This window comes from Bos javanicus, chromosome 14 (assembly GCF_032452875.1).
Source record: "Bos javanicus breed banteng chromosome 14, ARS-OSU_banteng_1.0, whole genome shotgun sequence".
NCBI lineage: Eukaryota > Metazoa > Chordata > Mammalia > Artiodactyla > Bovidae > Bos > Bos javanicus.
The window spans coordinates 77,955,017-77,970,269 of NC_083881.1; the positions used below are offsets into that span (position 1 = coordinate 77,955,017).

The window sequence follows — 15,253 nt, forward strand, 5'->3', positions numbered from 1 at the left end:
AACAATGTGAAACTGCTGTTTTTTTACTTACAAAAAATGACAATTTAAAATGGCTCAACCAAATGCATAGAGTGTCCAAAAAACATAATTATACTAGATTATGGTTTTTAAGAAAGTTGCTTTCCAAGTGGGACGAAGACTACTTCCTATATTTTTCCACTATCCATCAATGCTTTTGAATGGTCATCTTTTCATATAATCATGTAAAACACTCCTGCATTCATGACAATATGTTCAAAAGGTGTGTTGATATCCAGTTTAACAGTAATCTTATTGTGCTAAGAGCCTAGTTGCCACATGTGTATCTTCTGTGCTCAATAAATACAAATCTACAGCATAATTTCTAACTATAACAGTCTTTGAGAGAGAAATGCCATTTGTAGAGAACATTTACCTGAACATCTTGAGGCAGAGGCGATGCCATGGGTTTTATGCAGGTCTAGATAAAAATGCAGCACAGATTGTTAGACTAGAGAACCTAAGAGAACAGGTGATATATGAGAGACACATTGTTTTCTGAATGTAGATCAGCTAAAAGAAAATGTACAAATGCTCACAAAGTGACCTTTACTTTTGCAGAGCATTGTTAGATTGAAAAATACATGGAGTAGATTGACAGAGAGAGAAATGAGTAAGTATTCCCAGAGACAGAATCAGTCGCAGGCTGGAGCCTGTAACAGCCAAGCAGATGATTAAGGTATGCAGGGCAGACCAACATGCATTTCCATATAAGGTCAATGTGTATCAAGAGTCTCATCACTCAGCCTTTGTACATCTCCGCTCCCAAACTGGAGACTATGGTCCCATTGAGCATGCTCAGTCAGATCATCCTGATTCTATCCATGCAGACATGATTCCAAGGAGGAATGTACAAGTCACAAATTATCAGTTCATACCAGTCATAGAATTCATATTAAGAACTTGAGAGAAAAAAAGATTTGAGGAATTTCAGATGTCAAAGCAGAATTCCCAATAAGCATCAATAACAGAAAAATCAAGGATTGAATTTAATAGCGTACTCCAGAGAGTACCGTGATCTTGTGTCTTTCTGCCCAAGCCTTAAGAAGTCTAATAGCAATTCTATCAAACTATAAACTTATTTTTTCTCATAACAAGATTTTTAAAGAAAGTGTTAACATATCAAGAATATAAGGGTATTTATAAGAAGATAAATCAGAAAATATTCTTGTTCAAATAATGTCTTTCTGACCTCTGGATGACCACTGTTTGACTGTCATTCAATTAATGATTGGATACCTTGCCTAGTATAAAGTGGAATGAAATTAGAGCAGTCTCACAATTGTCATTTTAATCAAAGCATTGCATGAGTCAGTTAAAAGTTAATAAATATACTTCATATCTCAATTTAATTATACATAGAATATACCATTCCATTTAATTCTATGACTTGGTCTACCCAGTCAGTGCTCCCAATGCTTTTTATTTCAAAATTTTTTTTTCGAAGTATAATTTATTTACAATGGAGTGTTAGTTTCAGGTATACAGCAAAGTGCTTCAGTTAAATATATATATATATATATATATTCTTTGAGATTAGTTTTGATTATAGGTTATTATAAGATATTGAATATAGTTCCCTGGGCTATACAATAGGCCATGCTGTGCTGTGCTTAGTCATATCCAACTCTTTTTGACCCCATGGACTGTAGCCCACAAGGCTCCTCTGTCCATGGGATTCTCCAGGCAAAACACTGGAGTGGGTTGCCATTCCCTTCTCCAGGGGATCTTCCTGACCCAGGAATCAAACTGGGGCCTCCTGCACTGCAGGCGAATCCTTTACCAGCTGAGCTACCACGGAAGCCTACAGTGGGCCGCGGCTGTTCATCTGTTTTATATACAGTAGTGTGTATCTGTTAATCTCAGTCTCACGTCTTTTCATTAACTCCACTTACTGCCTCCTCTGTGGCCCTCCAATATCCAAGTACCTTAGGCACCTTGCACATGCCGTTTCTTCCTGAACTATCCAGGAATAGAGCAAATGGCAGAAAAGGAGTTTTGGAAGATGGGGTGGGAAATAGGAGGCTCCCTGGTGGCTCAGGCAGGAAAGAATCCGTCTGCAATGTAGGAGGCCCAGGTTCAATCCCTGGGTTGGGAAGCTCCCCTGGAGAAGGGGATGGCCACCCACTCCAGTGTTCTTGCCTGGAAAACCCCATGGACAGAGGAGCCTGGAGGGCTATAGGACGTGACTGAGCGGCTCTCACTTTTCAGTGGGGTGGTCAGGAAAAGCCAATGGGATTAAGGTGACACTGGATCAGACACCCAAGGGAAATGAAGGAGCAAACCCTGCTTCCTGGATGGCAGAGATGCTTTCTATACATGAAGAGGCAAGTGAGGCCTCCCATCAACAGGAAGAGACACACAGACGAGCAAGCACCTGATGAATTTGGGGGTAATGACGTAGCCCGATAAAGGCTAGAATATAGTTTACCAGGAAGGCAGTGAGCTGTGAGTGACAATGACGTCAGTGTCTGTGTTATAAGGTTATGGTTGTGCTTCATCTTCTAGTTCAGCAACTCCCAGTATTTGAGAATATGAAAACACCTTCTGAAACATTGAAACCCGAGATCCCTGTGTATGGTTGTCTTTCTTAAATATAAAATACATGGCATTAAAAGCCGTTAAAAATTCAGTATGGCCTTTTAAATACATTAGTTTTCATTAGAACCAAAAAAATGTGGGCATGTGGGTATATATGTATGTGTATACAATATACATATACATGTTTTTATCATTATACGGGCAGTGATTGATAATCCGTATGGATACTAGAGTCTCTCACAGTAAAACCACGGTCACATGGACAGGAAGCCCACGAGACAAAGCCACGGCATAGGGGATGAGAATTTACACCTGTCTTTCGGTAGGAAGCTTACATGAGAGGCCTATGTTGTGAAAGACTGAGGATTAGAGAGGAAAGACACCGTGGAAAACATCTCTGCACAGTCTGCTGAAGTTAGAGAAGAAGAAATTGCAACCCACAGAGATAACAGGTATCGGCTGAGATTGTGAGCCGAGAACTATAACTAGGATTCAGATTCCTGAAGTGATCTCATCACCTATTTCCATAATACGATGGATAAGATCCCCCAAACATATCATTAGCAATCAAAAACCTGTTCCTAGTTAGTAAAACAAAACGCTATACACTTAAAATTCAATGTACACAGGTCTGTCTTCCATGGTACAAGGATTGTAATATTTTTCAAATTCTATATCTAATATCATATGGATCCCACTATAGTTTTTCTCTTAAGTCTCTATTTCAAAAACATATTCATCTTTAAGAATGTATCTCTACATCTCTTCTAAAAACCAAAAATTATTTTCTCAAGGTCATCTGGAATTTCAGCAAAGGAGAATACAGGTGTACCTTATTTTATGCATAATAAAGATTTTTGAAAATTAAACATAAGCCACATACTTCAGTAAACGGATTGATTCAATATGTATAAAAATTCAATATTTAAATGCTAAAAGAAAAATTTATACTGGTGATGATTACCGCCCCACCCTAATTTGTACAGACAGGCTTATATATGTTAAGAGTTCCTTAAAGTGGTTTCTACCTGCTTGGCTCTCACAAAATACATCTCTGACACAGGAGAATGTTTTTAATACCACTTGAAAAATCCTGTATCTAATTAAAAGTCCTCATGCAGTTATGCACAGGTAAGATCTGCCATCTGAATGAACACTGAAGCAGTTTCCTTTTCTAAAACAATCGCTCCATTTTGATGGAGCAAGGAAAGGGAGAGTCTTCCCTCTCTCTCCTCCTTTTCTACCGGGAATTATAAATAACCAATCTAGACATGATTAAGGAGTGGGTTTCACAGTCCCCCATGGATTTCTAAGGACTTGGTGCAGTGTATACTTGAAAATGTCTTTTCTAGGATTTTCACTCTCCTGCTTCTTTTCAAACCCCTGGCATAATCTTCTGCACTTTCCTATTTCTCCTCTTGGAGCTTCTAAAAGAAAGTTGCATTATTTTTACTAAAGGACATTATATTAGATTGCTGGGGAATGAGGACATTAGAAACTTTACTTATGTAATGTTCCAATTCAAAAAAAATCATAAGAACACTTTCTTTCCCACATTGGAATTTGATAAGTGTGCAATTATTGCTTTAATTGGATTACAATTGCCTCTAGGTTAGTTTATGTTCTTCACATGATCAAAAACACATAAAAGACATGATTTAAAATGGAAATGCACTGTATTTTGGTGATAGGATAATTCAGATATTTTCAGATAGCAAATAATTGCATTACATTCCACTTTGGCAAGTGTTATTAGTATAAGAAACAACTTCATTTAAGGATTCTATTTGCTTTTATTGCTAAGCTTCCTATATACTTTCTTATATTCTTGCTCTCCAATATTTTATATGGTTAGAATATAGAAAGTTAATTCAATGTAATACAACTAACTGATACAATTAAACATAAGTAACACATTAGTTTTTTTTTTTTTTTAACTAAACCATTCAGTACATCCTACTCTTCTAACTTGTCTCATGTAATTCACAATTTCTTCCTGCTGCTTAATTGCAGACTTCAGCAAGCACATTTTAGGAGGAGAGATTCAGTATGATTTTTCTGTGAATCTTTTATTTGTCATGGGCATTAAGGCAACGATTACTCACATGGAAAGAAATGAGGGGGTGTAGAAAAGATACAGGAGTAAAGGTGCGAGATGGTTTTCAAGTACATGCACAATTTAGATTCATTCTTGTGGGAGGGAATCACAAGGGAATTAATCAGCAATATATTTGTAGATTTTGCACCAATCACTTCTATAAGAAAAAAAGTAGCAAATTATTGCCTGTTGTTTCTCAATCACAAGAAAGAAATAGTATCAAAAGGCAATCAGCCATAGAAAATCAGACTGGAAGTCCTATCCCTCAGAGCCTTCTGTGCTGCGTAAAACTTTGAGCAAGAGAAATGTCAGTGCTCATACCTTAAATTAAAAATGAGCAAAAAAAAAAAATCACTCAAAAAGATCACGTCTATCATAGTTTGGTCTTTTGATGGAGTGATTAATGTTAATAGTATTCCTATATTTTAAAATACTTGATAACGTAAAGGTATCATAGGGATCATGAAAAGTGCCGACTTGGGCTGTAGAACAAGTTGTAGTCACCTGTCTAAGATGGCAAATAGAGTCAGTGACAGGGCACAGTGGGCTCACCACGGTGATAATTACTTCAGGCAACGCAGGAGAGCAAGGCATCCAGAGTTGGGCTCCCTGGAGACAGATGTGCCTGGAGAGCTTTCCATGACAGGCATGTTGCTTTACCATAAAACACAGCTTTACTGTAGGACTTCTGATTTTTAGCCGCATCCTAAAGGCTTTCAGTCCCATAATCATCTTTGTTCTGGACTTTAGGCCAGGGTGATGGTGCTGCTCTTTTCCCGTCAGAATCAGCCCCTTTAGGTTAGATTACAGATGACTCCTTTTAACCCTTGGAAACGGTGCCTGTAGTGAATTATGTTACAAACATGCTCTGGACCAAGAAGTTTGGCAATGAAGATCCTGTTACATATTCAGCTTGCCATTCACAATTAATTCTCTCCCCTCCATTCAGAACTGTTTTGTTTCCCCTGAGAGTTATGACTGAAACTGAATGAATAAATGGAAGTTTTTTTTTTTTTTAAGGAGGGAGAGAGAGAGAGAAAGAGGGAGAGAGAACTGTCCAGTTACCATGCCTGTATGAAGGATGCTGAGCTAGACTGAAATTGCATTTGATCTGTTTCTCTGTTGATTTTGTAAACCTTTCCAAAGGTTTCCATAGTAACAAGTGAATCAGTCCGATTCCCCCCAACATTTTTCAAGCATGTAACAGGGATAAAGATGAAGGTTAGGTTGAAAAAAGCTACAATATCTTTTCTACTCCCAGGATATATCTGAAGTCATGATTAGTCTTTTAAGAAATCGAGTATGTTTCTCCCACCACAGCCATATGAAAAAGTTGGTTCTGAATTTACTTACATCTCTGATGTCTGCGTTTGCTCCTGTACATGGTCATTCTGAAAAAAAAAATCCGACTTTCTAAGAAGTAATTGCTTTGACCACGGAGACAAAGAGACGGGTTGTGCTCCTGCTTTGCAGTAAGTCTGTTGCTCACTGACAGAAGGTAACCAGCAGTCACACAGGGAAAGCCAGGGTAATACCATTCTCATAAAATTACAGGGGAGACGCTACAGCCTGTAACTACTCTCTCTAATGCAAATCTTCTAGAGCAAACTGTAGTTCCTTCACCTCCCCCAACCGGTATCAGTTAAGTTCTCTAATAAAATCTCTGCTGCTAAAGTGCTGTACTCGAAGCAATGTTGGATTAAGAAAGGATTCATATATTTAGCAAGAATAGTAAACCTCAAAAATCTAAATGTGAAATATAAGAATCTCTGTTTGATATTCACAGAAATTAAAAACCATCCTGCGGGTCCCCATGTCTTTCAGCCACTCTGGAATGCTTAGATTTGCCTTTTACTCTGAAACGACTAAGTTCTTTCCCTCTCTGAGCTCCCAAAGCACTTTGTGGGTTCAATAATTAAAGCCATTCTCGCTTTTAGTTTTGTCTAATTCTCCAACCAGACCGTTTCTCGGGCAAAGCAGGAATTGCATGTTTCCACGTTATACCCTCAGGCCTAGTGCAGACCACACACCATGGCCTCAGGTTTGGGGAGTGCCTTACTCTGGGCTCCACGCTTGGTCCCCTCCAGAAAGAAGCCTGCCATGAAGCTCCCTCCTGCCCTCACCCTGCCACCTCGGGTGAGTCCGCAAACCTCTATTTTCACAGCATGCTTTCACAGTGTCTTGGGCACATCCTTATCTGAACAGCGGCATCTCGACTGAGGAAGCTTTGTCTCTGTATGTGTGGCTCTCTCCCCTCTGACAGCTGTGCCTGGCGCCCAGCTGAAGCCCAGGGCCTAACCCCCTCTCAACTCCTGCACAGGAATGTCTGACTTCAAACCGCCTTCACATGCTCGTTGGGGTGTCTGCAATGCAGTTTTTACTTAAAATACAGAAGAATTTACACTAGTAAAGACTTTCTGTGTGCTATGACTCGACTATGCAGAAACCTTCATCTTCCAGCCAAAACCAGGAAACAACTTCAACGGACAAAATTCTTTTTTAGTGTTAGCGAACTCAAGCTGCTTATTAATAGGAGGAGGGATCACTCCCACAACTCTCCACAATAGAAGGACTCTTTCAGTGTCATTAATACTTTGTATGTAAGTAATTGCTACAGTTTGTACTCCCAGATACCAAGAACAGCATTTTAAGTTTTTAGAGGAATTCTTCTCTAGTTCCCTTGATTTCAGACTAAGAAACTGCACTATTTAGTAAGACTCCGTCAAAGACCATGGTGGGTATTTCTTAACAATAATTTCTTAACAATACTGATACACAGTCAGTATCTGTATTTATCTACATAAAATGTGAGACCCTAGGAGGATTTGCCTCGGGTTTTCCATAATAGTGAGATAAAAATATTTCAAAAAGAAGGCCTTTTCTGACTGACATATAACCCACCTTATGGTCCACAGCCTTACTTGCTTAATTTTTCTCCGTAGCACTTGTGACCACCTGACACGATCTTTATTCACTTGCTTACTTCCCTCCTGTCTGTCTCTGTCTATGGAACATAAGCTTCCAGAAGATGGAGCTTTCTTCTCTACAGAGATGCATCGCCAGACAGTATGTCAGTGCTGGGCATAAAGTAGGCTCTCGGTAAACATTTGCTGAATAAATGACTTTTATGAGCAAACTTAAATTACAAAAACAGTATGATCACAGATTATTTTTTGATAAATTAGTACAACAGCCAATTTCATACTTATTGACTAGAATTACTTTTTTACTTAATGCAAGTACTTGTCATTTCACATCTATCTTTTGGTCTCAGGTTGGTCTGAAGAAATTCACTGATTTAGATGAAATTGTTTATATACCAAGATGTGTGTGTGTGTGTGTGTGTGTGTGTGTGTGTTGTGTGTTCTTAACTCAATCATGTCTGACTCTTTAAGACCCTATGGACTGTATTCCACCAGGCTCCTCTGTCCATGGGATTCTCCGGGCAAGAACACTGGAGCAGGTTGCCATTCCCTTCTCCGTGGGATCTTCCTGACCCAGGGATTGGACCTGCGTCTCCTGCATCACAGGCATATTCTTTACAATCTGGGCCACCAGGGAAGAGATGTGAAGATATATTTTTTAAAGTATTTTAAAATAAGCAACGTCACAACCAATAAGCAATTGGTTGTCCTTTATTAAACCAATAAGTTCTCCTTTATAAAAATTGCTCATTCCATAAGACCAATGAACATAAAACCTATCATCATGAAACAAAATTAAAACAGGGTTTGTCTGAGATTTGTGGTGTATATATTTTTGATATGAAATACCATGTCATTACTGATTATTAGGCAGAAATAGTCTAGTTACATAATGGCACAAATGCTATTAATTTTAATAATATTTCATTGTACAATCAAATCTGTAGTTTTTCTTTATGTCATTTTAAATTCATTATCTATAATTAACATCCACCTGAACACTCTTTTCAAGGCTCATGAGCAATGTAATTAACTTCATTCACATATGCAACAATCCTTTCATTCACCTACACAATAATTAACTTCATTCACATATGCATCACACACACAAGAATCCTTCATCCAGCCTCATTCATCATCACACGTGCACACAGATACATGTTAAAGCAAACATCCTGACTCATGATTGTCAATATTTGACACCTCTTATACCAAAGTTGACTTTCTTAGGTTCTACATAGGGTTTTTCATCCCATCAAGTCCTTTCTACATTACTTTTCTCACCTCAGGGTATATGGAGCATCTACTCCTAAATCTTATATCTGGGGCCAGTGGCTTAAATCCTGTTTTAAAGCACAAAACGTGGATCTCAGATATACATGATTAGGTAAGGCCACACTGATGAGTCCCACGATGCAGTCCAGGTAGGAAGACAAGAAAGAGAAGGAGCAGGGGCTGGGGAGAAGAAGCACTTCACTAAAAGCAGAACCAGAACCTGGAAACTTTCAGCCAGGAGAATGGAGCAGAAGGATGCAGACACAATGGGACAATAGATCATTAAAGAGAGGACCTGTGTGGGCGTATCCCTCTTTTTTCCCACCCTCTTTAAAAATCCAGATTGAATAGAGGTGTTTTGACTTCAAAATCAGCTTTATGCCTATCATGGACAGAGGTCAAAGCTCACTTGCTTTATAAAATATCTTCCCGCCTACTCCCCTGCAATATGATTTCCTTTAACGGGATCAATCTTTTTACTTTGTAGTTAAACATAAATTCAATGAATGTTGATTAATGAGGAAGGATGAGTTCCCATCTAAAATCAAATGATTATATCAACAGTTTTCCTTTGTGGATGGTAGGAATCAATTTGAAATAAAAGTACCTGGCAAAGAGAAGGATATATCTTTTAACAGCGAGTGAATAACACATACTGAAAGGAAAGGAAGAGAAAGAAAGAGAAAGAGGAAAAGAGGAGGGAAGAAGCAAGCCTCTGTGTGGGTGAGTCTGTGCGTGTGTCTGTGTGTGTGTATGAGTCTGTGTGCCTGTGTGTGTGTGTCTCTGTGTGTGTGTCTCTGTGTGTGTGTCTCTGTGTGTGTGTGTGTGAATGAAAGAGAGAACTACTGTGTGCTGTGTGTGGAGCACTAGGCTAGTGATGTACTGTGTCACTAATCTTCACTAGACTCCTGTTCCCTCGGTATCCTTAACTCTGATTTAGAAATAAGTAGGCACTGTCACCCCACTCCAGTACTCTTGCCTGGAAAATCCCACGGATGGAGGAGCCTGGAAGGCTGCAGTCCATGGGATCGCTAAGAGTCAGACACGACTGAGCAACTTCACTTTCGCTTTTCACTTTCATGCACTGGAGAAGGAAATGGCAACCCACTCCAGCGTTCTTGCCTGGAGAATCCCAGGGACGGGACAGCCTGGTGGGCTGCCGCCTCTGGGGTCACACAGAGTCGGACACGATTGAAGCGACTTAGCAGCAGCAGCAGCAGACTTTAACCAAACGAGGACAAGGACAGGTAACATTCAGGGACACTGCACGACTCACACAGTCGTGCTGAGAACATGTAACCAAGAACTAAACCTAAATGATTTTAGGACTGAATGAGGGGGCGCTGCACGGGGCAGTGGCTGGAGACGACTTACTAAAAGGGCCACCATAATGTCAGAGGTAATGTCCTGAAATCAACAAAATGACCTTTGCTGGAGCGCGTCACAGGGAGTGAACACTGTGTTGTCTAATAAGAGCTAACACTCACTTAGGGAGTTCACATCAGGTGCTAGGCTCTTTCCCACAAGTTTTATATGCCTTACTCCATGCATCCTGAAAACAGTTCTATGATGGACTTATTATCATTGTTATCATCATCTTCACATTATTTATTATTACCGTCATCATCATTTTACATTTCAGTAGAGTGAGGCTGAGCGCAAAAGCGTTCCAACTGAAGTCTCCCAGAGAGCAAGAGGCCGTGCCCTGCTTTGAAGTGGCTGGTATATCTCCAGAGCCGGTTCACTAGAACACGCAGTGTGAGGCTAAAGGGACACTTTCAGTAGCTAGTTAGGCGGTGGTGGACGAGGACTCACAAGGGACGTGTTTCCATAACGACGAGCGGTGTCACACTACACTCTAAGCCGGGTGGCTGTAATGAACTGCAGTTCTGGCTTCTGGCAGGGACAGCCACGTTCAGACGCACAGCAGACCACTCGGACAGGAGAAGTCTGCTCATCTCTGCGGCAGTCGTGGCTCCCCTTTGTCAGACGGGCATCTCCCCACCTCTTCTCCCCAGGCCCAGTCTTCACCCTTTCCTCCAAATAAAACACCAGAAGGACATTTAAAGAATATAAAGAGTATCGAATTATTAGAATGCCCAGAGTTCTAACATCCTTACCTGGTTTTCTGGATAAAACTTTTAAGAATTTTACCAGGACATCACATGCAGCCCAAATATAAATATTTCATTTGAATTGCATGACACTTATATTTCAGATAAATACTTGTATTACTGACAAAGGTCCATCTAGTCAAAGTTATGGTTTTTCCAGTGGTCATGTTTGGATGTGAGAGTTGGACCATAAAGAAAGCTGAGCACAGAAGAATTGACGCTTTTGAACTGTGGTGTTGGAGAAGACTCTTGAGAGTGCCTTGGACTGCAAGAAGATCCAACCAGTCCATCCTAAAGGAAATCAGTCCTGGGTGTTCATTGGAAGGATTGATTGTTGGAGCTGAAAGTCCAATACTTTGACCACCTGATGCGAAGAACTGACTCATTGGAAAAGACCCTGATGCTGGGAAAGATTGAAGGCGGGAGGAGAAGGGGACAATAGAGGATGAGATGGTTGGATGGCATCACCAACTCAATGGAAATGAATTTGACCAAGGCCCAGGAGTTGGTGATGGACAGGGAGGCCTGGTGTGCTGCAGTCCATGGGGTCGCCAAGAGTCAGACATGACTGAGTGACTGAACTGAACTATATTTCAGAGTATTATTAGGATAATAAAATGTTGAAACTGAAAAAGTGTAATGAAGTTATGCTGTCAAAATCCCTCATTTATAGATATTTGGTCCATCACAGACAGCTCTGTGGTGAAGGATGGAAAATGGAAGGTGGCTGTGAGGATGACCTCAAGCCTTGAGATGCCAGTACTTCCATCAGTGACTTCAGCCAGTCCCTCAGAGTGAGCCCACAGCTCCCCACTCTGAATGCAATGGTTCTGAAACTACATCCTTAAGTGATGTATGTGATAGCTCAGCTCTCCTTTGGTCTGTTTTCCTCCAGATTGGACAGAGAGCTAAGCTCTCTCCTACGACCTTCTTATCCCTCAGTAGCTGGTGTTCAGACATGGGCATTCTCGGTCCTTCCCCAGCCACCAGGCCAGCTGGCCCCATGGGAGCTCTGCTGCCTTTCCTCTCAGAAACTCTGTTTTCTTTTTTAAAATTTATGTTACTGGGGAATATTTGATTTATAATGTGATAGTTTCTGCTGTAGAGCAGTGATTCAGTTATACATATATTCTGTTTCACACTCTTTCCCATCACGGCTTTTACAGGATATTGAAGAGAGTTCCCTGTGCTATGCAGTAGGGTTTTGTTATCTGTTGATTTTATACATAAGACTTTGCACGGGCTGATCTCAAACATCCAATCCAACCCTCCCTTTCAAATCCTCCTTGGCAACCACGAATCACTTCCCTAGATCTGTGAGTCTGTTTCTGTTTCATGGGTAAGTTCAGTTACGTTATATTTTAGTTTCCATGAAAGCTATTTTCTTTACTGAACCATCTCCTTGCTAGTGCGGTGCCTATACATTTTTGACAGAAGTCCTTTCCTCGGGTTCTTTCAGGGATAGCATCCAATAATTTTCTTCCCCAGCACAATCACCAATCCTTTTTAACAGTTTAAGAAAATCTATCTGCATTTTCTGTACATGTCTACACTAAATGATTTTCTGTCTTGCCTAATACCTCTGAAACTGTACCCATGGCTATTTGTCCAGAGTCAAGTGCTCTCCTGTAAGTGGATAATTTGAAAATAGTTGTTAATTAAAATACTGAGTGGCTAGCATATAAAAAAAATCTTTTCATTTTACCTAGCACCTCATATTACTAATATATTTGTCATTGTTCTTTTTAAATCAGAAGAAACATAAAACTTCTTAATGTTTGATGCAATTTTGGTTCAAATGAAGGAAAAACTTTCCTGAATGATACTTCTTCATACTTGACCGTTGTTGAAAGTGAAACAATGAACAAACAACTCAGTTTTGTGTTCCTCATTTTGGTTCATTAAACATTGTTAGGTAGCTGGAAAAGACTTTTCAAAGATTTTTGTAAACTATAATTGGATTTTATTATTAAGTATTCATTTATTTCTTTGGACTTCCTCCAATTTCTTATGCTCTGATATCAGACAAGTCTTTGAAATCATTAATTTTTTGAAACATTTAATACTTAGGAGTATTAAATACAGTTAAAATATGTCTCCTTTATAACTCACATTAGAAATGACTTTATTTTCACTGCATCTCTTGAGTGGTAATTGTTTTTGAACATTTTCACATTTGCTTGCTACTCTTTCTTTGTGTGGTTTCCATTGCATATTATCTCAGTTTTCACCTTTCCTTTTAGCTGAAATTTGATTATTCAATATAGTGAAAATGAGTATACTACCCAAAGCAATTTATAGATTCAACGCAATACCTATCAAGCTACCAACAGTATTCTTCACAGAGCTAGAACAAATAATTTCACAATTTGTATGGAAATACAAAAAACCTCGAATAGCCAAAGTGATCTTGAGAAAGAAGAATGGAACTGGAGGAATCAACTTACCTGACTTCAGGCTCTACTACAAAGCCACAGTTATCAAGACAGTATGGTACTGGCACAAAGACAGAAATATTGATCAATGGAATAAAATAGAAAGCCCAGAGATAAATCCATGCACATATGGACACCTTGTCTTCGACAAAGGAGGCAAGAATATACAATGGATTAAAGACAATCTCTTTAACAAGTGGTGCTGGGAAATCTGGTCAACCACTTGTAAAAGAATGAAACTGGACCACTTTCTAACACCATACACAAAAATAAACTCAAAATGGATTAAAGATCTAAACGTAAGACCAGAAACTATAAAACTCCTAGAGGAGAACATAGGCAAAACACTCTCCGACATACATCACAGCAGGATCCTCTATGACCCACCTCCCAGAATATTGGAAATAAAAGCAAAAATAAACAAATGGGACCTAATTAACCTTAAAAGCTTCTGCACATCAAAGGAAACTATTAGCAAGGTGAAAAGACAGCCTTCAGAATGGGAGAAAATAATAGCAAATGAAGCAACCGACAAACAACTAATCTCAAAAATATACAAGCAACTCCTACAGCTCAACTCCAGAAAAATAAACGACCCAATCAAAAAATGGGCCAAAGAACTAAATAGACATTTCTCCAAAAAAGACATACAGATGGCTAACAAACACATGAAAAGATGCTCAACATCACTCATTATCAGAGAAATGCAAATCAAAACCACTATGAGGTACCATTTCACACCAGTCAGAATGGCTGCGATCCAAAAGTCTACAAATAATAAATGCTGGAGAGGGTGTGGAGAAAAGGGAACCCTCTTACACTGTTGGTGGGAATGCAAACTAGTACAGCCACTATGGAGAACAGTGTGGAGATTCCTTAAAAAACTGGAAATAGAACTGCCTTATGATCCAGCAACCCCACTGCTGGGCATACACACTGAGGAAACCAGAAGGGAAAGAGACACGTGTACCCCAATGTTCATCGCAGCACTGTTTATAATAGCCAAGACGTGGAAGCAACCTAGATGTCCATCAGCAGATGAATGGATAAAGAAAGCTGTGGTACATATACACAATGGAGTATTACTCAGCCATTAAAAAGAATACATTTGAATCAGTTCTAATGAGGTGGATGAAACTGGAGCCTATTATACAGAGTGAAGTAAGCCAGAAGGAAAAACATAAATACAGTATACTAACGTATATATATGGAATTTAGAAAGATGGTAACAATAACCCGGTGTACGAGACAGCAAAAGAGACACTGATGTATAGAACAGTCTTATGGACTCTGTGGGAGAGGGAGAGGGTGGGAAGATGTGGGAGAATGGCAATGAAACATGTAAAATATCATGTAGGAAACGAGTTGCCAGTCCAGGTTCGATGCACGATGCTGGATGCTTGGGGCTGGTGCACTGGGACGGCCCAGAGGGATGGTGTGGGGAGGGAGGAGGGAGGAGGGTTCGGGATGGGGAACACATGTATACCTGTGGCGGATTCATTTTGATATTTGGCAAAACTAATACAATTATGTAAAGTTTAAAAATAAAATAAAATTGGAAGAATAAAAAAAAATAAAATAAAATAAAAAAATTAAAAAAAAAAAAAAGATGATTATTCAGACTTAGTTCTATCTTCATTGACTTATTTGCCCATTTTTATTTGGGTACATTTGCATCATCTCAAGGATAATGACATTCTATCTTTTTAATCACATGCTTTTGTTGTTGTTCAGCCACTCAGTCATGTCCAACTTATTGCAACCCCATGGACTGCAGCACACCAGGCTTCCCTGTCCTTTACTGACTCCCAGAGTTTGCTCAAACTCATGTCCACTGAGTTGATGATA

The 15,253-nt window shown here is 39.5% G+C and overlaps 1 protein-coding gene across 11 annotated transcripts in view; it reads right to left on the bottom strand.

Annotated features, from left to right (window-relative positions):
- RALYL (RALY RNA binding protein like) overlaps nt 1-15,253 on the bottom strand; it is an 826,242-nt gene that overhangs the window by 242,337 nt on the left and 568,652 nt on the right. The window contains exon 1 of one of the 11 annotated variants that reach the window (XM_061439480.1): nt 6,011-7,819. The exons of 9 other annotated variants lie outside the window; for them this stretch is intronic. In XM_061439480.1, coding sequence (XP_061295464.1) covers nt 6,011-6,047 — 37 coding nt within the window. In that variant the 5' untranslated portion in view covers nt 6,048-7,819. Of the gene's footprint in view, nt 1-6,010; nt 7,820-15,253 lie in introns of those variants that run through there. One more of the 11 variants, XM_061439481.1, reaches the window with a different exon arrangement.